This window comes from Zalophus californianus, chromosome 13, assembly GCF_009762305.2.
Source record: "Zalophus californianus isolate mZalCal1 chromosome 13, mZalCal1.pri.v2, whole genome shotgun sequence".
Classification (NCBI taxonomy): domain Eukaryota; kingdom Metazoa; phylum Chordata; class Mammalia; order Carnivora; family Otariidae; genus Zalophus; species Zalophus californianus.
This window is the reverse complement of record NC_045607.1, coordinates 17,456,062-17,480,058: the sequence shown is the minus strand read 5'-3', so window position 1 is coordinate 17,480,058 and position 23,997 is coordinate 17,456,062. Positions and strand designations below refer to the sequence as shown.

At 44.4% G+C, this 23,997-nt stretch overlaps 1 protein-coding gene and 1 non-coding gene across 6 annotated transcripts in view; both read right to left on the bottom strand.

Moving 5' to 3' along the window:
- The window catches only part of ASTN2 (astrotactin 2), an 894,395-nt gene that overhangs the window by 475,051 nt on the left and 395,347 nt on the right, over positions 1–23,997 (bottom strand). For 4 of the 5 annotated variants that reach the window (XM_027616418.2, XM_027616419.2, XM_027616420.2 and 1 more), the window contains one exon: positions 22,919–23,086. The exons of the other annotated variant lie outside the window; for it this stretch is intronic. In XM_027616418.2, coding sequence (XP_027472219.2) covers positions 22,919–23,086 — 168 coding nt within the window. The remainder of the gene's footprint in view (positions 1–22,918; positions 23,087–23,997) is intronic. 5 annotated transcript variants of the gene reach the window in all.
- On the bottom strand, positions 13,140–13,285 carry LOC113935223. The gene has a single exon (XR_003523966.1). It is a non-coding gene; the product is annotated as a U4 spliceosomal RNA (small nuclear RNA).

Genomic DNA, 23,997 nt, shown 5'->3' with positions numbered 1-23,997 from the left:
GCTCATCTAGGTCACATCTTCTCAGCTTCATTTTTCAGAAGGTAAAGTACAAGCTCAGAGAGTCAAGACATTTGGCCAAATCACTAGATTAGCCTTGGAGTCGGGCGGAGATTAGAACCCAGGGCTCTTGGGCGCTACTGTAGCATCCTTCTCACTGCATGGATGATCTCAATGCTTCGGTATACCTGGCAACATTTTCTAGGACTTTTTTTTTTCCTTTGTATTCCTCTGACATCTCTGACTTTCCTGTAATGAGAATCTATTACATTTACAAACAGGGATTATTTTTTTTAATATAATGAATCTGAGATATCTTTAACAGATTTAAAATACACATCTAGATGTGATTGATAATGCAGACCTTAAAAAAGAGTTTAATCTCTTCATTAAAGTGGTTCATAAAAGGGAATTCAATTACGTGGATTTTCACCATGCTAGTTACTAAAACTCTGTATTATCAGCTCTAGATGAGTTGTACTGGTTTTAAAATATTTACTCTTCATGTCTCCTAGGTCCCATTTAGTCAGTTCTCATTTTATGTTACGTACATTCTCACTCCAGAAACCCTTGGGTAAAAACAACAGAATCCCTCAATTATGATCAATCTTGAGTTTAGCTTGTGTGGGCTCTTCAAAATCACTTCAAAGTGGACGTTGCCTTCATGTTAATCATATAAGATTGTGGGAGAGAAGTTCAGAGCGTGGGCCCTGGAATCATCTCGCTTTGGATTCACATCCTGGATCTGCTACTTTGCATTTGCATGAATTTGATCAAGTGGCTTCACCTCTCTGCATCCGTTTCCTCATCTGTAACAACACTGATAACACCTATCTGCTAGAAAGATCAGTGATGTCTTTGAAAAGTCTGCATTACGGTCTTTGGCACATTTCTTCTCGCTGAAAACATAGATGTTTGTGTTTTTGTAATTATTGTTCCTGGATAGGAGAGAGGCTAATTTAACAACCTGTTTTAATGGGAAGAAAAAGTGCTTTCTAGATGAAGGATGGTTGCAGTTTCAAGGTAGGCCCTCTGCAAAGCCAAGGGGTCTCAGTTTTTTTATCTGTGTATCTGGGGCAGCTAGAATGAAACCATCTCCAAAGCTGGTTACGGTGTTCCCAGAAGCAGTAACACCTGCCACCTTTGTCTTTGCTCCTCCTGCTGAAGGACACAGGGGCATGAATGAGGCAAGCAGCCAGAGGGTTCCGTGCCCTCTGTCCCCCACAGCTCAGAGAAGCTCACCACCTGCCCACGACGGCTAGATAAGTGCAAAGCCTTCTTCCCCAGCTGCCCACTGTCCGGCTCCTCTCCTCCCACCTTGTCATCCCCTTACGATTCCATTTTCACTTGCCTCCATCTCAGTCATCACTTATCATCACAGGCCAGGGACACGGGCTGCTGTCCACTTTCCTATTTATTCTTCTTGTCACTGCAGCTTGGAAAGACATCTCCCTGGGCCCCCAGAGCAGTAAGTGTGCATGGCATCCTTTCTTGTCCTGACTCTGAGTGGGCCACCGTGGGCTTCTTCACTCCCAGCTCTAGCCCTGGAGCCCAGCTCGGGGCCCAGCATGCGGTGGGGGAGGCACGGGCTGAGCATGACATCACTGGGAGCCTGCTTCGTGGTTGGCGTGGTGGAAGACACTTGTCACATATGTCACTGCATGTCATCTCACAGGTCAGACCCATGACCACTACCAGGAGGAAGGTAGCGGCGTCCTCATTACAAAATAAGGAAACAAAAGCTCGGACTCAAATAGTCATTTGCCCAAGGTCCCAGAGTCAGGTCTTCGAAACTCGCGCTCCCTCACATCATCACAAACATCGTGACAACAGCCATGACCACCGGGACCAGAGCCAGGGCGGTTGCCTGTAGTGAGAGGGGTATCAGTTGCTAGACAACAAGCATTAGGAAGACGAGGAATCTCCGATTCACCCACACCGAAATTAGCATCGGGCTGGTTTCTAAAATCTGACTATAAATAAAGATGAAAAGTCACTCTTCCAAATATCCCCTGTTCAAATGCAAATAGTTTATGTGTGGATTACACTAAATCCATAACATCTATGTAATGCAGGTTGATTTCTGGCTAGCATGGATAATCCACAGGGGAAGCATCATACCTTCTAATTGGGCATCTACTCTGTGCGGACCTTACTCAAAGAACTTTTGGTATCTATGATCATACTGGCAGGACGATGTTATTGGTTCCACTGTAAATACTATGAAGCTGAGGCCTGGAGAGGGTGCGTAAGCTGCCCAGGGTTGTGAACATCCAAGCCCAGTCTCTTTCTGAGACTTGCCAGGCTTTCTGACGGCTCTCTGAGGCTGTGCTTTAAGAGAGTGTGGAAAATTGGGGCGTCTGGGTGGCTCAGTCGGTTAAGGGTCTGCCTCCAGCTCGGGACCCTGGGATTGAGCCCCACATCAGGCTCTCTGCTCAGTGGGGAGTCTGCTTCTCCCTCTGCCCCCTGCTTGTGCTCTCTCCTTCTCTCTCTCTCTCTCTCTCAAATAAATAAATAAAATATTTGGGGGAAAAAAGAACGTGGAAAAAAAAAACATGGGAATAGGAGATTGGGGTGAAGGGAAATGTACCCTGTGGTAGAATGAATTACTGGTGTCAAGTGTTCATTTCCTACAGTAGTATGCAGTCACATGCTTGCCAGGGCTGATGGTGGGAAGAGTGAGCTCTCTTCCCGGGCCTTTGTATGCAGGCTTAGCCTGTTACTTGCTTTGACCAATGGGATGATAGCAGACATGATGTGAACCAAGGTCTGAAATGTGCTGTTTGGCTGGGCTTGCTCCCTGGCATTCCTGCTTCTTGCCAGGAGAAAACCAGGCTCTAAGTAGTGGCCGGTCCAAGGAGGATGAGGGGCATGTGGCATAGAACTGGATGCAGCCTGAGCTTAGAGACAAGTGCAGCTGAGCCCTGGCTAGCCTGGCCCACCCAGATGTGTAACAAAGGGGAAAATGCGTCTAGTTGTTGACAACAACACACTGTGGTTGTCTGTTAAGCAGCATTAGTGTAAAAAAGCTGATGCACCTCCAACCTGCATCCCCCCCTTCTATGAATAATGCTCTCACTTTCATCCCAAAATGGAAACCTTAGAAACATCTCTGACCTGACTTCATTTTTTCATCCTCAACATCCGAATGGCACCTGAATCCCCCTGATTCTACCTCTTTGTTGTCACTCAGACCCACCCCTTCCCACCTTTCCGACGATCACTGCCCCAGGGAAGGCCCTCGATACTGTCCCTGTGCATTGTTGAAAGTTTTATCACTGATGACAAGCTTTCACTGTCCTCCCATCAATCTGAGTGATGGCCACTTACCTCTTCAAAGAGCAGCTACACCATGGCTCATCCCCAAAACTATCAGTGGCCCCCAGGTGCTCTCGGGACAGAGTTCACATACCCCTAGTCTAGCATCCAAAGCCCTTCATGACTGGGCGCAGCCAATGGTCCCAGCCTTACCGATCACCCTCCTCCCTTGTACACTTCCTGCCCTAACCTCTTGGGTTTACCGATAATAACAGGGCCATCGGAGACCCACCTGCAGACCAGGGTCTACTTCTTGTAGTAGGTCCACCCTGATCCTACTTCTTGAGCAGAGCAGAGCCTGAGAATTGGAGACAGAGATGTTCAACAGAGGAGAAACCAGGGTCAGGAGGGAGTAGGAGGTAAAGAGAAAATTAAGTGGCAAAATGATATTTAGGAGAGGAATGCGACCATGTGGGCAGTTTGAATGTCAGCAGTATCCTCAGGGAACGTATTTTACAATGCTGATGCCTCTGAACCTTGAGCAAATCTTTCTGTTTTGCTAGGCCGCAGTCTTCCTGTCTGTAAAATGAGCAGCTCAAACTCAGAGACCCCCAAACACCCTTCCAAACCTTGCTCAAATCCCAGGCCTTGATTCTTCTTCTAACATGTTCTGGTCTTGTCTCTTGAGGTACTAACCCTCAGTTCCCTAGGGACTGAGGGGGAGGTGAGGAACGTTAGGGAAGGTTGGGAGTTGGGAGAAGAGAGGTTTGGAAGCAGAAAAGCATGAGTGGAGTGAACTAACAAGAGGGTATGACTGGGATCTTTATAAAGTGAGGAAGACTTCTCTAGAAGTCTGTGTGACCTAGGGTAGGTCCCCTCCCTCCCTGGGACTCAGTCTCTCTATCTGTGCACTGAGAAGGTTGGTCTGGATGACATCCAAGCAACCTCCTAAAGGCTACCTCTGCTGTCCCTTTCTTCCTTACGCTATAGGAGTGACACGTTTCAGCCTTGTTCTTCCCCAAACATTTGAGACACATTTGGATGCCTGCATTAGCTGCCGGCCTCTCAATGCCATTCATCATCATGCCTCTGAGCACAAGAAGGAAAAAAAAAAAAAAGAGGCTGAAGGGTTCTCGTGGTGCAGGCTGGCGATCAGGCCTGATGGAGATCAGAGTCCTTAATCAAGGCTACCTGGGGGGCTAATGGGCACTGACTCAGCTAATGGGGCAGCCCGTGTGGAATGCCTGGACTCTGAAAGGCCAGCAGCCAGGCCACACCAGGGCTCCCATTTCAGGCGACCCCTTGCCCCCTAGCCTCGTCCACCCCTGAATGCGCCATGCACACTATCATCTATAAATCAGCGTCTGGGAGAAAAGCATGTGGGTAACAAGATTCTCTTAAAATTGTGGCTGACTGCGGATGGAGGGGGATGAGGGAGCTTCACCAGCAGCCTGGCCGGAAGCAGAGGCTGACAGCCCCAAACACCAGGAAGGACCATGGAATTCCTGACCGAATGCACAGGGTGGGGCCTGCCTCTGGGGGCATGCCCTCCTCACCGCTGCCCCTGCCTCGCCCGGGGAGCCTGCATCACCCATGCTTCTCAAGTCACCCTGGAAGGGGTGCAGGGTGGGGGGAGCAAGGGTTACAAGGAGGAGGAGGGAAGCCGGCATCAGCACAGGAATTAGAGCCATCTGGGGCTGACTCCTCAGCTTACGACCCACAGACCCAGTGGCCTCCGTCGGTGGCTGCACTACTCTGGGCCTCAGTTTCCTCATCAGGAAATGGACACCTTAACCCCGATTTTTAAAACTGTCACAGGACTGGGGGTAACATATTACACACGATTACCGGGGCGCCTTGGTGGCGCAGTCGGTTAAGCATCGACTCTTGATTTTGGTTCAGGTCATGACCTCAGGGTCGTGAAATGGAGCCCCCTGTCAGGCTCTGCGCTCCGTGTGGATCTGCTTGGGAACCCCACCTGCGATGCACTCGCTCTCCCTCTAAAAACAAAAAAATGATTACCACGTCACTGCACTTGTCGGCGGCTCAGTGTGAGCCGTTACCCTTGCCGGCGGTGTTACTGCCGGCGTTGCCATCAGCCGGCCCCCTCAGGCCATACTTCCTCTCTGGCTTGGTGCCCTTGCCCTTCTTGGGCGCAGCCCCTTCCCGGGCTTCCTGCTGTGTCGGTTCTTTCCTCCCTTTTTTTCCTCCCCACACGGTTCTTGCCTCCTGTCTGGTCCAGATTTTACTGCTTCCGACCATTTCTCATTCTCGGTACAATTCCTGTGTGCCTGGCACGGGGTGGATCGCGGCACAGAGACAAATCCATCCGATTCTCTGCCACAAGCAGCTGACACTCAGGTGTCACCAAGAAGAAAACACATTGCTACCACAAGCTGTGACTTGGGCTGGGGAGGACTTGGAGTGTGTGCAAAGAGCCGCGGGATCGCAGGGAGGAGCATCAGACTCTGCCCCCCAGGGTCGGGGACATGCCAGCAAAGAGGGAAGATGATAACAAGAGGGGACACTGAGAGTCCTAACCGCTGGGTGATTTTGGAAGTTCCTTTCTCACCTTTAATCGACCCAGCCGCTCTGTGAAGCAGCGGCTAACGTCCTGATTTTACAGATGAGGAAACTGAAGCCCCCAGGGGTTCAATGACTGGGCTTCGGTTTGCACAGCAAGAAAATAACAGGGTCAGGATTCGAATCCCATTCTTCTCAACTCTGGAGCCAACGCGCCCCCACACTGTCCCAGGTAAGATGGAGGAGTTCAGCATGATCCTGCATGTCACTCAAAATGACCCACTGCGGTGGCTCTACCTGGCTGCCTACCACACCTCTACTGGAGCTTACGGGGATAGAGATGAGATGAGGCTATGTGGTTGTCATTCCTCGGGCCCCTGTGGCTCTGTTTCTCTACTAGCTGATGGGTGGCCTTGTTCAAGATCCTTCATCTCTCTGAGCCTCATCCTTCTTACCCAGAAGACGGGGAACATAAGTCCTGACCTGTCCCATTCACAAGGATGCGGTAAGGATAAAATATACACTATTCTATTCAGGACACGTGATGATTAATAATGCAGCTGTCCCCCACTTGCACAAAACCTGAACCAGCAAAGTGAAATATACAAAATGGATTAAGCAGAGGGTAATTATTCATTTTGCAAAAGAGTTCTTCACTCTACAAAAGAGATGCACTGATGGCTTTTTTTTCAAGCACCAGCTATCTTTGTGAGTTTAAAATCAAATCTCATTTATAAAATTAAAGCAAAAAAGAACAATGATTTTCCAGATGTGCACTGAGTACAAGGGGCCACACACACATGCATGCACACACACACACACACACACACACACGAATGTGTCCTGCCTGAGCCAACCACACCCTAAAGCAAGGTGGTCTGGACACCAAGAGGATGGAGCCTTTGCCTCTGGCTAGTGAGGAATTGGGGGAGAACCAAGAGAACCAGGGGGCAGCATGTGACATCTGCACTCTGTTCAGAGGCATCACTTCCTCAGAGTGACCTCCACCTCAGCTCTAGGCAGATGGTCAGGGTCACAGGTATAGCTTCTCTGGGAAACTAGAGAACCATCATTTCCAGGACTTCCATCTGGAGTATTATACCATTTCACAAAATGTATATGTTCAGCTGAACCCAGCCCATTTCCACTTTGCTAGTCTCACTCCTGATTATATTCATATTCACATTCTTGCTCTGCCCCTCCCTCCGCGGGCTCTCTTCTGATGATGGTTCTTCTTCCCCTTTCTCCATCTCCCTTTTTGGTTCTCAGTCTTTGTGCATTTGCTCCTGCCTCAGTTTCCCTCTTTGGTCTCTGCTTTTCTGCCTTTGCCTTTCTCTGTGTGTGTGTGCCTCTATATTCCTCACTGTCCACCTTCCTGTAAGTCTCTTTCCTTTGTAGAAAGGAAAAGGACAGTGGAAAGGACTTCAGTTTAAGTCACACAGGTGCAGGTTAAATCCCCAGACCCACTTCGTCCATGAAAGAGACAAAAAAAGGACAGTCTGTCTACTTCAAGGGTTAATGTAATGATTACATAAGATATGGTAAGTAAAGGTGCCTAGAGCAAAGAATTCATTCACATCCTGTTAATTCCACTCCCCCTACTGTTCTTCCTTTTTCTTGATTTTTCTCATTCTCCATCTTTCCCTTTACTTCCCATCCATTCTGCTCTCTTAGTCCCAATCTCACACAAGCACACACACCACAGCCTCTTCCCCACCCCCTGGCCCAGGCCCCACCCCTAACTCCACCCCAGGCCCCACCACTTTACCTCTACCCAGGCTCCACCCCCTTATCCCTCCCCAGGCCCCTCCTCTCTACCCTTCCCCAAGCCCCATCCCTTTACCCCTGCCCCAGGCTCCGCCTCCTCACTCCACCCCAGGCCCTGCCTCCTTACCCTTCCCCAGGCTCTACCCCTCAGCCACCCCCACCCCAGGAGACCCCCGCAATCCCTGCTCCAGTATCTGCCCCTCACCTGCTACCCCAAGCAGCGCCCACGTTCTGGCAAGGATTTAATTACAGAATGGCACAGGTTCCCATTACGAAGACACACGTTCTTTCACAAAATGTTTTTACGGTACATTTACTGGTATATGATGGAGAACCATCATGAATCATTAAAATTAAGCAACGTGTGTCCAAGTGGCCTGCACCAGGCTTCACTAGGAAGTCAGGCTTTGCTATTAAGTCCATTTTGGGCCATTTGAAAGCTGGCAGCAGACCATTCATACTGCACAGGGTGAGGCTACCTGACCTCACCTGACTTTTGTGTGAAGCATCTCGAATTCCTGGATGCCCTGTCCTGAGGGGCGGTCTTGGTGTGATCAGCATAAAATCCATACATCTCCCGACCCCTGTTGTCTGGTAGGAACCCATCTATTGAAATTTCAATTAAAAGACCACTTAACAAAAAATAACCAAAAGGCTGGGATGATACACACACACACACACACACACACACACACACACACACACACTCCTTTTCTCTTTTTCAGAGACCTTTAATCACCTACATTGAAATGGAAGCTGCCTTCAGTTCAGGAGAAGAGAAAGGGCAGTGGTGTAATGGGCTGACTTCCATCAAATAACCAGAAAAGGCTAGTGAGTGCTATTACTAAGTGCTGTGTTTTAAATGGTTCTGTGGAGGCTGCTTCTGCTCAGAAATCTGTCACCACGCCTTCCATTCCATCACGATTAAGACTTCTGCGGGTTAAGTGTTGTCAACACTGGGGGTTCTTTTTGCCCCTGATTCAATAATTCCCATTTGTTGGACACATATATTTGCCATATTATGTAGCAGGTACTTTGTACTGATTACAATCATCACAATAACCTAGCAAAGGTGAATACCTTTTCCTTTGATGAACAAAGAGCAGGAAATTGAAGGTTGGGGAAAATTAAGCAGTTTGCTCAAAACCGCACCAATAGTTTCAGACAGAGCCAAAATTTTAACCCAGGTCTGCCTGACTTCAGTGCTTTCCCTTTTTTTCCCCTTTTCCTCCGACTGCCTCTCTAAAAACAAAACAGCCCACGCTGGGGGCAGCTTGATTTTGAGCAAATGGGGTGGTGGCAGTGTCTCATCTGCTTCCCTCCCTGGTGACTGACTCAGCCTTGGGTCTCAGTCAATGTTTGTGAAAGAAAGATGTTGCTTTCTAATGAAGCTGACGGGGAACTCGCCATGCACCAGATGTCCTGGATGGGAACACCTCTTTGCATGAATGGGTGGATCGGATCATATGCCTGAAAGACAAACCTGACAAAAACACTTCCAGAAGCTGATACCACCTTCAGATGTTGTAAAAGGCTTCTGAAGGCCTTGGCTCAGCTGGGAGCCTCCATTCCAAGGATAAAAAATGTTGACTGCTTACTTTGTCCTCAAGAGATGGAGAAATCAAGCTTCTGCAAGCATGCTGGTCAGGAGACCTCCACTCTGCCATGAACATCCTGAATGACTTGAGCAAGTCCCTGACCCTCTCTGAATCCCAGCATCATCTGCTATAGAAAAAGGGAGTTCAACTGGATGGTCTGCATGGTTCTTTCCAGCCTGGACCTCTCTGCTCTTTGAATCCCCAACTGGCCCCTGCAGGAGAAACTTCAAATGTTTCTTAGGAGGACAGATGGAGAAGCCAGTGTCATAAGTTTATACACCCCCCCCCCAATTTTAAGGGGCACTCAGGGCTGTGCAAAGCAGGGTTGACACCCTCGGATGAATGCCTCCTTCGATTTTGTGCCAGAGCCTCCTCCATCACCTCCCTGAGTCCCAGCCCCGCTTGGCACAGTGCCCAGAAAAGCTCTGCTCAGCCCTCACTTGTGGCACATATCCCTGTCACTGGCTCACTTCTGTCATCCTAGGTCATTGGTGTCTGTTATCATCCAAAGGTTTGCGTCTCCCCAAATTCATATGGTGAAGCCCCTAACACCCAACATGATGGTATGTGGAGGTGGGGCCTTTGGGAGGTAATCAGGGTTAGATGAGGTCATGAAGCAGGGACCTTGTGATGGGATTATAGGGAGCAGAGGAGAGGCAGATCTCGCACTCTCTACACACACACACTGCAGAAAGGCCATGTGAGGTCACAGACAGAAGTCAAGAAGTTGGTCTTCCACAAGCAGAAAGAGAACTCTCACCAGGAACCAATTCAGTGGTACCTCGATGTTGGACTTCCCAGCCTCCGGAGCTGTGAGAAATAAGGTTCTGTTGTTCAAGCCACCAGTCTATGATATTTTTGTTATGACAGCCCCAGCAGACTAAGACAGTATGATCCTCTCCTCAGTCTTTAGAGACAATGTGAAAACTGGTTCTGGATCTCATCCACATATGGGGGACCCAGCATTGGATTCCTCATTTCTGATGTTGAGAGAATGAAACCAATTTGTTAGAAAACTCCAAGGGACAGAGATGGCAGCTTCTTTTGCTCATTATCCCCAACACTGGGCACAATGCCTGGCATATAATTGGTGCTCAGTAAATCACTGCAATGAATGAAATGCAATATCTTGATTCCAGGAACTTCTTTCCACCACCACCGCTACTACCCTGGCCCAAGCCACCATCATCTCTATCCTGGATGATCATATCAGTCTCCTAAATAGCCCCCCTGCTATCACTCTTGCCTGTTCCCTATAGATTTTTCTCAATGGAGTAGCCAGAGTGATCCTTTTAAAAGTAAGTTAGATGACATCAGTCCTCGGGTCAGAATGCCCCTGTGGCTTCTTGCTGAGCTCAGGTTGAAAGCCAATGTTCTTACAATGTCTCTCTGGTCCCTCTCTGACCCCAGCTCCTAATATTTGCCTAGTATCCAGTGAAGCCCACGGATGTTCTCCTATGTGATCTTCCTCAAATGTGCGAGGCACAATCTGCTCTCAAAGCCTTTGTCCCTGCCATTCCCTCAGCCTGGACTCCACTTTCCCCAGATATCCACAAAGCATGCTTTGCTTCCTCACCTCCCCAATCATGCCTACCTTGAACACCCTACTTAAATTTGCAATCACCCCTCTCCTTCTCATTCACAGCCCACTCTTCCTGCAGCCTCTTTATTAAAAAAATCATCTTCTGACATAGGATACAATTTATTTGTTATTACATATACTCTAATTATCTGTTTGTCCCCTGGCCCCACTAGAATGTGAGCACCATGATGATCACGGTTTTTAACTATTCTGCTCATTCTGTCAGTGCCTGACATCCTGCTTGAATTAAGATAATTGAGAAATAAATACCAGTTGAATGTTAAATGAACAAACACACGAATGAATGAATAAATTCCAAAACCATTCTTTAACTCAGATGTCAAAGTATTAAATTAATCTACTAGACCAACCAGGGGTTGGCAAATTTTTCCTGTAAAGGCCCAGTTGATAAATATTTAAGGTTTTGCAAGCCACAGAGTCATGACTTCTCAACCATGTTACTGTAGCTAAACTAATGAGCATGGCTGTATTTCAATAAAACTTTATGAAAAACAGCAGTTTTCCTGTGGAATATAGGTTGCAGACCCCTAAACCAGAGTAAGCTCCATCAGCACATAGCACCACACCTAGCACAGCCCCGTCACTCAATAAATAATTTGGAGTGACATATATATGAAATGTAGTTCTACTCCTCACTCTGTCACAGCACTGTCCAAGTGAACTTGCTGTACTGGAAATGTTCTACATCTACACTCTCCAATATGGCAGCCACTAGCCACATGTGGCTAATGGACACTTGAAATGTGATGTGAATTAATTTACCTGTTAATTTAAATAGCCACATATGGCTAGTAGGTACCATATTGGACACAGTAGCTCAATCACAAACATTGTTTTGCTTCATGCTCCAAGTCTAGCCCCTCTCCGTCTAGGAAGCCCTACCCAACTGCTAAGGTTCATAGTAACTTTTTTTTTTAATCCTATGATTCTCATTTCATTCAATTCATGCTTTGACTAGAGCTATAACAATACTTAATATTCGTTGAGCTTTGTGTACCAGGCATTGTGCTAAATGCTTAATATGTTTTATCTAGTTTAATGCTGGGCAGAGCATTGGCCTTCAACGCATATCTGCAATACTCATTCAAAGTTGGAGAGCACTCAGAAAATCTAATGTACAGCTGATCCTTGAACAACATGAGGGATGGGATGCCAACCCCCAGGCACAGTTGAAAATCCATGTATAATTTTTGACTTTCCAAAAACTTAATTCTGGGAAGCCTTACTGATTAAACATAAATAGTCAATTAACACATATTTTGCATGTTATATGTATTATATACTGTATTCTTACAATAAATGAGAGAAAAGAAAATGTTATTAAGAAAATCGTAAGAAAGAAAATACACCTACCATATTGCGTTTCTCAAAAAAATTCTGCATGTAAGCAGACCTGCACAGTTCAAACCTGTGTTGTTCAAGGGTCAACTGTAATTTCCTTTTGTTTTATAAATAAAGAAACTGAGGCCCAGAGAACAAAGTGACATGTCAAAGGTCACACTATTAGTCAAAACTGCAAATCTAGTAGTGAAACCCCTGGAATTTGTCTCTAAACCCAATGTTTCTTCTTTCATTCACTCATTCCATCATTCATTATTAAACATTGACAGCATACTAGACAATTTGCTGGGCTTGGGGTTAAACAGTACATACCACAGGTGCGATCTTTGCCTTTATATAGCATATGGTCTTTCGGAGAGCGAGGACTTGAACACAGAATCATACAAACAAACATATAATTAGACATTGTGATTCTGTAGAGATAGCACAGATTAGGGGTTAAGAGGATACACTCTCAAGCCCAAGTTCTAGGATTCTAATCTAGACTCTACCACTTCCTAGATGTGTGGCTTTGGGAAAATCCATTAACTTAGGTGATTCAGGTAATAATAGGGTATTACACCAATTCTAAGACACACAGTTTTCCACATTTTCACACCCTTGAAATGAGGATTTGTGTGTTATTAATATCTTAATGGGTTATTTTCTTAGTGGTATGTAAAATATTGGCACATGTATCTGACTGTGTCTTGCTTCAGTTAAAATATGACTGTATCTACCCTCTAGGGCTATTGAAGGGATTAAATGATATATATGAAATCCATAGAGACATATTTTGTACTGTACAATGGACATCATTATTATTTTGTTATCATTATTTACTCTAAAGGAAAATAAAGTGTACTAATATTGCATAAAACATAGGGAATAACTGAGTCTAGAAGGTCAGCAAAAACCTTGAGGATGAGACATTTAAGCTGGACCATGAAGGATAAGGAGAAGGGAGGAAAGGGAAGAATAAGGCTTATAAGGAGTGAAGGTGGGTGGAAAGCAGACTGTTGCATACAGAGGGAACAGCACCTGTGAAGACCCTGTCACAGTGGCTGCTGGAAATGACTGACCATTATCCAGTTGGACCACTTCACAACATGGCTTTGTATCCTATGAACACTCCCAGCCCCCACCTCTACTTTTCAATTAGCAATAATCACGCCTCGGATAAACCTCACTGGCTACGATACTGCCACTGCACCAAGCTCCCCACCCCTACTTTTACCATCATCTTCCTTTTCTGTGCTTTTGTTTCTTGATAGTTCACTGGTCATAAAGTATTACAGATATATTTAGAAGTTTCTGAATCTTTTTAAATAGTAGGACAGCTACCATTTATAGAGAAACTGATCTATCTTTGTAATACGCTTGTTGAATAAAATTAAATATAGTCCCTAATTTAAATGCCAGTAAATTATATTTTTGACGATGAAGCTAGTCTTAAAAGTGGAGAGCTTCCTTTCTTTTTGGCATATTCATCCCAGAGGTCATAATCAGAGATACCTCAAGTTATCTTCCCTTTTAGAACTTTACCAGATGACACTTGTGATCTCTCACAACCTTTCTTTCAAGTTCAGCAGCAAAGGTTACCTTGAACTTTCAGTGAGGCTGGCAAGCTCCCAGTGAGAAAACATTTTCAGTCTCTTTTGCAGCCCATTCTAACCTTCTTGTCCTTCCCAATTTGTGAACAGTCAGTCCTGCTGCTTTCTGTTGTGGGCTTTCTGAGATTTTATGACCTCATCTTTTGACACAGATTGTCCTTCAAAAGACCTCAACCCTCTTCTACAACATAATATTTTACAACACATCTAGACCAAATATAGCAAGACTCCTGAACAGAGATATAAAATGGTTTCCATACAACTCATAAATGCTGTCACAGTTCCAACCCTGACTTCTGCCTATCTCCCTTGTCCCCAATCCAATTGGGTCCTTTTATTTTTTCAAGCCAACTTATTCTAAATTCTTTGTCCAAAGGATTCATGCCTACCTCTGAGAATTCTTTGCAAATACCTATTAAAGAGAGAATGCCAGAATGCCTCTCTCCTCTCAATGCTAAGCAAACTTCTCAAACACAGACTCCTCAAATAGTAGTTTCTTACTCAGTCTGGGTCCAAATCCCAGCTGTTATACTTAGTAAATATATGGCCTTGGGAATTTCATTCAACCAACTTTAAGACATACTTTCTTGTATGGAAAGTGGAAGCAACCATAACTACATAGATGTGTTGTTATGAAGCCCAAGATAGTTACAGAAAGCTGCAGCAATTATGGGTGGTACACAATAAGTGCATAATAAATTGCAGATGTTGTCATTGTTACCCCAGTATTCATGGACCCCTTGATATGGTACCAAAACTCCACCATGCCTCTCTTAACTGTAAGTTATCTCTGGCCATTGTCTAACATCCCCATCTATAATATATCAGCAATGAACCTGCATCAAATGGATCAATCTGATGAGATAAATGGGATTTTATGGTTAACATTCATTTCATGGCCTTCAAACAGAAAAAAAAAAAAAACTTGGTTTGTTGTTTGAATGGCTTCTGTTGGAAATATTTCTTGTTTAAGTTTGATTTCATTATCTCACATGTCTGAATAATGAGGCACAGGGTTCATTAATTGACAGTAAGTTTAGATGAGTTTTGTTTAATTCGGGTTCTAGTAAAGTTCTGGACCAAGGAATGGTAATGTAGATATCATTATGAATTCTGAGGATAAGAGTGACTCACTTCATGGAGGTTTGATTTCCCTAGTTGAGGCCCACCGGAGAAAGAACATAGTTGGACACACTAATCCTAAACTGGTAAAGGATAGAGCTTACTTTATTTGAGTTCAAAAAAAAAACTAGTGGTACCCGTCTCAAAGGAGAAGTTGACTTTCAAAAGAGAGCTGTACCAAGTAAAAGTTTAGCAAAAACCCTTAGCCAAAATACCACTGTCAACACCCAGAGAGCTATCCATGGTCCTGACACCAGAACCATGCACCCAACGCATTGACCAAGCCCTGACATTTCACCAAATGAAACTTGCTTCTCTATCTTTTGTTCATTCGTTCACTCAGTCATTCATTCATTCACTCATTCATTCATTCATTCATTCGTCCAAGAAAAGATGTATTGATTCAGGAACTGTTTCAGTGACTGAGCTACAGGAATAAACATGATGAGCATAGGACAAGTTTTAATAAAACTTTTCACATACACAAATCTCTTCTCTCTGGTCTGCCAGGAAGTTGGCTCTCTATAGATAAATCTCAATTTATTTAACTGGGTACTAATTTACTTAGATCCTATATATCTGGTACCTCGAAACACCCATGCTGCAATCTCCTTCAAGGCAGGGACATTCTCCATCTCTGTGAATTCTTGAATTTACAACTTCATAAAGTCCTTGTGTTCCATCAAACTTTAATAATACAAGGCTTAGTAAATAACAGGAGTAATCTATAAACATTAGAAATATTTAGTACAATATAAGACATATATATGATATAACTACACTCAGTGTATTCTCATTTGATATCTTATTGCAAATGAAAAGTGGCTGCTGAAGACATGAAAATAAACTGAATATGATGGGGAACATGGCTGAAGTTCATATCAATTTGAAAAGAAAATTCAATCTGCTTTAACTGCCATTTACAAATTTTTTCAATCATACTTACGCTTTAAGTTATTAGTGCCCAAAGGTCATAGAAACATGAATTTTGAGCCCAGAAGTATCTTAAGAATTATTTAGGGTTGTAATTCATATCTTGCCACTAATTTACTGAGCGACACTGGGCAACTTGCTCAGCCTCAGTGGCCTTCAGTCTCCTCATTAGATCCGACAAGATGATCGCTAGGGGTCTTTCTTGCATTAAAAGTTGTTTCCACTAATTTCTTTGTTGGAGAGAATGAATATGAAGTTCACAGCATAGGCCATACTTAAGGTCAAATGACAAATTTGTGGCCAAGCTGGCACCAGGATTGAGAGCCTGGGACTTTTCCCATTGCACTAGTTTCAAAGTCACACAAGGACTACATGAAAGGCCAGCGGATAGGAATGTCCAGGTTATGGTAAGTTTCTCTGATAGGTGGTCAGCTCCCAGAGGTCAGGGACAACATCCTATTTTCTTCTTAAATAATTTAACCCAGTGCACAATGCTGGATTAGAGGTGTCTCATGAAATATTTATTAAATTAATTGAAAAATACATTGAGTTAATTACATGAAGGCCCTAGGGACTGCATAACTGATTATAGAATTAACAGCAGACACAATGTTTTGAGTGCTCACCATACATTAGGTACTGTGCTGAATGTATTTGAAATGTGATTTTTCATCTCATTCTCACAGCACCCTGCCAAAGAAGACTTACTCTCATTTTTTCATATATATAAAAATCAGGCTTGACTATATTAAATGACTTTCTCAAAGTCCTACTAGCAGTAAACAGAAAAGCAAAGATCTGAACCTGGTCTGACTCAAAAGGTTATTCCAATTCTACTCTGGTTCACTAAATGCTTGAATGAATAAATAAAGAGATGAATGACTTAGTGACTAAATGCATTAGTGTTCTGCCATTACTTGCTTTGTGTGGTTTGAAGCCATATTGTCAAAGATTTTGTATACAGAATTTAACATGATACCACACATGTGCAGAGCTTTAGTAAAGCTGTTTCACCATAGGATTTACCAATGGTGACATTTTGAAGAGCCAAAGTCTGATCATTTAAACATTCTGGTGCTGCATTATATGGGACTAGAGCAAGAAGTTCTTGAATATTCGCTTCTGTCCTCAGAGATGAAGTGTGATGGTAGTAGCCTACTCTGGAAAGGAGCACAACACCACCCTCTGGCAACATTTTCAGGCCTTCTCTATGCCTTCAGTGAAGCCCTTCCTTGCCTTGGTCCTGTATTGGTTTGTTCTCATCCCATTCACCATTATGAAGGTAGATGTTTAATGACTGGCTTTCCAAAGAAAATCAGCCATGATTTGTAACATTAACCAATTTTGTTGATATAAATACTTTCATCATAGCCAATTTTCAAGCTATTTACATGACATAACCAAACCAAGAGTTAGGAAGAGAGGATAACAATCAACTCTCACGAGTCTCATGAGCTGTCATATAGGCCAGCTCCAGCACACCATGTATCCAATTCCATAATCATCCCTGTGGGTGGTACTAATTGTTGAAATCCCCGGAAGAACACACTTGAGCTGGGCTATGGCACACGGCCAAGAAAACTTGGTCAAGTTCATCCATGCATCATGGCAATTATATATTCTTCAGCAGCACCACATCCCGACTTTTCTCCTTCTTCTTGGTCAGTTTAGAGGAATGATCCTTCTCTGATCACTGACACATCCCCTAAAGCTTTAAGACATGATGAGCAATGTTGGGACTCTATGACTTTGTTCAGTCCAATGGATCCCGTCACAGAAGGAGGAGCTTACTGAAGGGAAGCAAAGCCACTTTTGACAGATCTCAGGCCTGAGTGTGTACAGGGGTTGGGGGTTTAGTTTTTCCATGACTTCCCCCATATTCTAATTCCCAATGAGAGGCAAAGGAGGGGAGGCCCAGCTATTCCCTTGGACAGTTAGTTGTTCCCCCAAACAACTGGACAGATGTGGAAGGTAGTTTCCCTTTCCCAGCGACCAATATAGTCTTACTAAATCCCTTAGTGGCTCTCACAATCTTCAGATATTTATCTCTCTGTGAGTTCTCTTCATCTTACCTTTCCAACTTCATCACCTGCCTCTTCCCTAGTTCTCCTCCACCACCTCATGTGCAGCACATTCTCTAGATGTCAGCCCAGCTATACTGCTTTCTGGTTCTTGGAATAATTCTAAACTTTCTTCCTCTTGATTTCAATCATTAAGATCCCTCTGTGAAAGGACCCATCCCACTCATCCTCCCCACTGATTCTACCAGGTTCAGCTAAAAGGTCAGGCACTTCATGATGTATCTTCTGAAATCCCTATCCAGAATACATTTCTCTTTTCTCCAGGCATGAGCTACTTTTTTAATGTCTGTTCTTGATTTATCCCACATTGTGTCTTTTATAATAGCTATATATGAGCATATTATTTTTATCCCTGTGAAAATGTGAAATCCATGAAGGCAGGAACATTGTCCAATTTGTCTGTGATTTCCCATAGCACTTAACACACAAGACTTATGAGTTGTGGAATTAAGAAAATCTTGCTTGAATTGAATTTAACAAATTGAAATAAATTTTTTCAAAATGGGTCTGAGTCAAGACCCATGAAAATATATTCAAGGATCTTATGTTCCCATTTCCACTCCTTACCTGTAGATAGTCCCATCCGTATATGCCTTGAGTGACTTGTAAGAGTAAGGTGTTTTGCTGGACATTGGGGTGGGAAGGATACAGGAGTAAATTAGATACAGTCCTTGCTTTAAGGAGCTTTCATTTTAGTAGGGCAGGCAAATTTCCAAACAGTAACTCAAGTTTTAATCAGATTTGTAGTCAACAGAGAACTCTGATGATACTGTGGAAGTTATCCATTCTACCAAGAGGAAAGGAGAGGTAATCAGTGAACAGAATTTTACAAAGTAGATGATTAGAGAATGGGAGACATTTCAGGTAGAGAAAGGAGCCTGAACTCTAGTCAGAAGGTCAAACTTGGCATGGGGTGTTTGAGAGGACTATTGTGAAGTTGAGCAGAGTGAATACTGCAAGGAGAGTGCTCTTAGGGATGTGGCTGAATGTGAGGATGAAGCCAGAGTCTTCTAGCTTGTCCGGCTACTGGATGGTTCCTGGTGACCCAATTTCTCTAGAGCTGGGAAATATTTAATCTGAGTTCATATGTAAGTGGATATGGAAGAAGAAACTAAAAATTGGTGCATAAAATTGTTTCAAGGAGCATACAAATTTCCTTCCTTCCTTCATCCTTCCATGACTTTCTGTGCACTAATTATACGTCAGCAATAGGCTAAGTTTTAAAGATACAGAGATAAGCAAGACACATGCTTTGAATCCCCTTTCACCAGCCCTTAACAAAGCTTGCAGTCTGGTGACCCAGACCCAGACAAGGAAAGAACAATGACAAGAACTATGACATAGGGAAGTACAGAGGCTATGAGAGCAGAGAGGAGGGCTCCTCAATAGAGTCGGGGGTCTGGGCTGAATGGAATGGAAATAAAAAAAGAACCCTTGATCTCCCAGTAAAAGGGGGAGAAAGACATTTCAAGAGGGAGGAAACACCCCATCAAAGGGATGTAGGCATGAAAGGGTATGGTGCCTTCAGGAAATTACAGGTCTCAGTGTACCTACAGTCCAAGGTATGTGGCAAACAGGGAAGAAAATAAAGTGACAGACATGAGCATAGCTTTGTCAGATAAATAAACTAGCAAATACGGCAGCTGGGACTTCTCTTGTTCATGTGGAAAATGAGAGGACTATCTGGGAAAAAGAATGTTTAGAGCCTCGGTGCACAAAGAGTTGTCCTTGGCCAGAAGCATCAGCAATAGCTGGTAGCTTTTTAGAAATGTGCAATCTTAAACCCACACTAGACCTGCAGAGGCTTGAGAAGCACTGGTCAAGAGCACAGGCTCCTGAGTTGGAATCCTGGCTCTCTATGTGCTGGCTATGTGACTTTGATCCTCTCACTTTTCTTCTCTGGCATCAATATTGTCAATGATAAAGTTGAGAAGTTCAACCCAGTGGATTCTAGTAGCATTTTCAGCTCTGTAGATGTGTGTGTGTGTGTGTGTGTGTGTGTGTGTGTGTGTGTGTGTGTGTGTGTGTGTGTGTGTGTGTGTGTGTGTAATTCTAGGGGATAATGGTAGGAGAGTCGATCATTTCCAAAACTGGCTAACACATGCCTCCTTCCTGAATGACCCACTGTTTGGAATGATGCCCTCAAGCTTGCAGCTAACGGAAAAGATCATCAGAAACAATGAACATGCACCTGAAGGCATATCAGCTGGGAAACCAGGTCAGACCCTCAGGTACTCACCACTCTGCTAGCTGGGGGCTTTGCGTGGGGAGGGAAAGGTGGCGACCCCTCCCACCATAATCCTGCCTGCTTTTTAAGGAAAGTAAAAAAAAAAGGGAGAGAGAATGTACAGGATCAGATCCAGAGGCACATAATTCCACAAGGGCTTTCCTGGCTGTTGTGTGACGATAATCAAGAGTGTGTGTATGTGTAAATATGTGTGTGTGTGTTGGGAATAAAAAGGTACTGCTTAGGGTGACAGTGCCTTAAAGCCTAAATGTTTTAATTAAGAGAAAGAAGATTCAGCTGTCTGGTCAAATGGTACACTAGAGTTGCTTTGCATTTTCCAAATAGCTTCCTCAATAGGCCTATGAAAAGGCTGCAAATATGTGTCTAAACAGGCTCCCAACTAAAGGATAAGAGGAGATGGTGGTTAGAAAGCCAAATCCTTGCCCAGCTCTGCAGAGACTCAAGGGTTAGCCTGGAGAAGCTCTCCCTTCGCTCCTGAGCTATTGCCCCATAGAGAAGTGAAGGAGAGCTGGGATAGGAAGGAGCACACCCTTAACCCAGGCCCCTGCACAGGGGCTGCCCCAGGGCATCGTGCAATGGATTTTCCAGGCAAGATGGTCAGACTCTTGTTAATGAAGAAAGGGATGAAGTTCCAGAGAGACTATAGCAATATAAGTTGTAGGGAAGAGCACAGGACTGGGAGCAAGAAGAGCTTCATCTTAATTTCTAACTTGCTCCGGGACCTTGGCAACTCTCTTCTCTAACTCCCATTTCCCTATTTGTACACATTAGTAACCAGCATTTATTGAGCAACAACAATGAAGAAGAGATGGTCCATTTCCTAAGCATTTACTATAAATAAGACAGTGTCTCCCGGGTTTAAATACCAAGTGTATGCTGTTGACTCATAAATTTCTATCTCCAGCTAAAACTTCTTTGAATTGGACTTTTGGATTCCAATGCCTATTGCTATTTTCTATCACTACTTGATGTTTAGTAGTCAACTTGAACTTACATCCCAAACAGCACCCTTGATCCCCCTCACTTCAATCCCAAACCTCCTACAGCATCCTCTGACTCAATGAAAGAGATGTCCTTTCATCCACTGTCCAGATTGAATCATTTGGAATCATCTTTGACCCCTCTATACTCTCACCTTCCATATCCAATAACAAGTCCTGTCAAATCTACCCTCTGAATGTCCAAGATGTCACCATCTTTGCCCCTTACCCTGTAGGTCAAGCCACTGCCAACTCTTGCCTACATTGGGATAATAATTCCCTTGAATGTGAAGTCAATTTGCCATGCACCAGCCAGAGCACTTCTGGTTAAAATGCAGACCACACGATGTCACTTCTTGGGCTCAAATTCCTCCAGTGACATCCCATCACACTCAGAGTGAAATCCTAAGTCCTTGTCATCCTGTATAACTCCCTGCAGCCACCCCCACCTAATCTTCTGCTTTTCACATTTGCCTCCTACTCCTCCCCTCTCTCACCTCCATCCAACCACACTATTCCCCCTGTTCAACTAATGGCACACTCCTGAACTCCTGCTACAACATGCTGGTTCTTGTTGTTGCCTCTGCGTAGAACGCCATCCCCTCCAAATAGTCACATGGCTTCCTCCATCTTTGCCTCGTGGTGCCCAATCAAATGTCCCCTTCTCAAAGAAGCCTCCCCTGACCACTGCACGTAATAATGGCTCTGCTTCCACTCCCAGCTTAGCATCCCCTATGCTGTGTGCTCTCCCTCAGCATGCATCATCACCTGACACAGTACATATACTTTCCTGTTGGTCTGTTGCAGCCCTGTCCAACAGAGCTTTCTGCAGGGCTGGGGATGTTCTACATCTGAGCTGTCCAAGAGGTAGCCATTGGTCACATGGAGCTACACAGCACTTGAGAGATGGCTAACGTGACTGGGGAAATGAATGCTGACTTTATTTAATTCTACTTAATTTAAATTTAAATAGCTACCTGTGGTTAGTGGCTACCTTGTTAGTGCAGATTGAATGTCTCCTTAGAATATAAACTTAATCAGGGCAGAGATTATGCCAATTTTGTCCACTGCTATATCCTCAATGCCTAGGGAAGTGTCTGCCTATTCAATAAATACCTGTCAAATGAAGGAGTATATGAATATACTAGGGGCTTTCCATGCATTATCTCATTTAATCCTAACAACAGCCTTGTGTGTTAGATGCTGTTTTCATTCTCTGGTACTCAGAGGAAATGTCTTTCTGAAGAACACCCAGCTAGTTTATACCCTATGACCAATATCTCCCCATTTAAGATGAGTAAGTCCTAGGGATCTTATGTACAACATAGTGAACTCTTAACGATTCTGTTTTATATACTTCAAAGTTGCTAAGAGGGTAGATCTTAGGTGTTATCACCATAAAAAAATGGTATATGAATTGATGGGGGTGTCAATGAGTCTTAAGGTGGTAATCATTTTACAGTATATACATGTATTAAATCATCACAGCATACACCTTAAACTTACAGAATGCTATACGTCAACTTTATCTCAGTAAAACTGGTAAAAAAAGAAAAAGGACATCCAGCTAGTAAGAGGTGGATAGGATCTGAGCTCAGGGATGCCTGATGATGTTCAGATACCTTGCTTTGCTGAAACTGGACCGGATGCTCTCTGTGGCCCTTTCTACTTCTGGGATTCTGTGGTTTTTATAGAACTTTCTCCCTGGCCCAGTGATAGCAGCACATGGTTTAACCACCAATGGAACTGATGGGCCTTCAGGGAAAACCACTTATCCATGGCTCAGAAGCCATGATTCTTCAGGTACAAGGCATGCAGGCCATCTTGCAGCCTGCCTCCTCCCTCCCTCCATCCCCAGCCTAGCCCATGGCTCACCAGTTTCTGGGTCGCAGAGCTGCTCACAGGCATCTGTCGTCCTCTGCCCGCAGAGGTCTCTCACCCATGGGGAGGTGGCGTTGATCTGGTAATACAGGGACAGCTTGGCCGGGTTTAACCAGTCTGAGACATCCAGGTAGCTCCCTTCACTCACCACAAAGCTGCTCCCTGTGGGTGAACAGAGAGAAAGACAGCTACTTTCTCTCCAATTGTAGGATGTCGATGTGTCTTGGTGCTGATGTGCAGGCCAGGAACACAGGCAGGTGCATGCAAGCAATCCCCCTACCCCAGGTCCTCTGTTTGCACTCATCTACCCACATTGACAGAGCATTTTTACAGTATGCCAGCCATGGTATCGGCAGCCAGGAGAGAAAGAGACAAATCAGATGCAGAGGCAGTTCAGCCTAGCGGATAAAAGTTGGGCCCTTAGGACTGACAGAGATTTGGGTTCAAATCCAGAATCCACCCTTATCTGCCATTGACTTTGTACAAGCCACTCGATGCCTCTGGCCTTAGTGACATCATCTGTAAATAGGAATATCAATGGAACCCACCTCGTTGTTCTTAAAATTGAATAAATTAATGTAGATAAAATGCTATGCTTAGCCAGGGCCTGACTTGTCCTAGGAAAGAATGCTTAAACATTAAAATTTAAAAGTAAAAGAAAAAAATGCTAATATCCCTGTCACCCAGGCATCCTCTAACCCCCTCCCCCCCCCCGCCCCTAACAGGGGTCATTAATGCCCACAGGGGCCAGATATGTGATATTAATGGGAGAGACTAGCTGAGCAGCTTCTTGGCCTCCTGGCCTAGATTTTATTTTTTATTTTATTAGAGAGAGAGAGAGGGAGGTATGGGGACAGAGAGAAATTCAAAGAAATCCATAGCGCCTCTAAGAAAAAAAGCCCCACTTGTTCCATAGAAAATGCCTTAATGTTGGGGAATGATGGAGTTTGGCGTGACCTGGCACCACAGATTCTGTCAGACTGGAGTAGCTGCAGGACAGCTCCAGCCAGCTCTTGCCAAATGGATCTAAAAGCCAGTGGTACAAGAATGTCAGGTCTTCAGGAGAGGCTGAA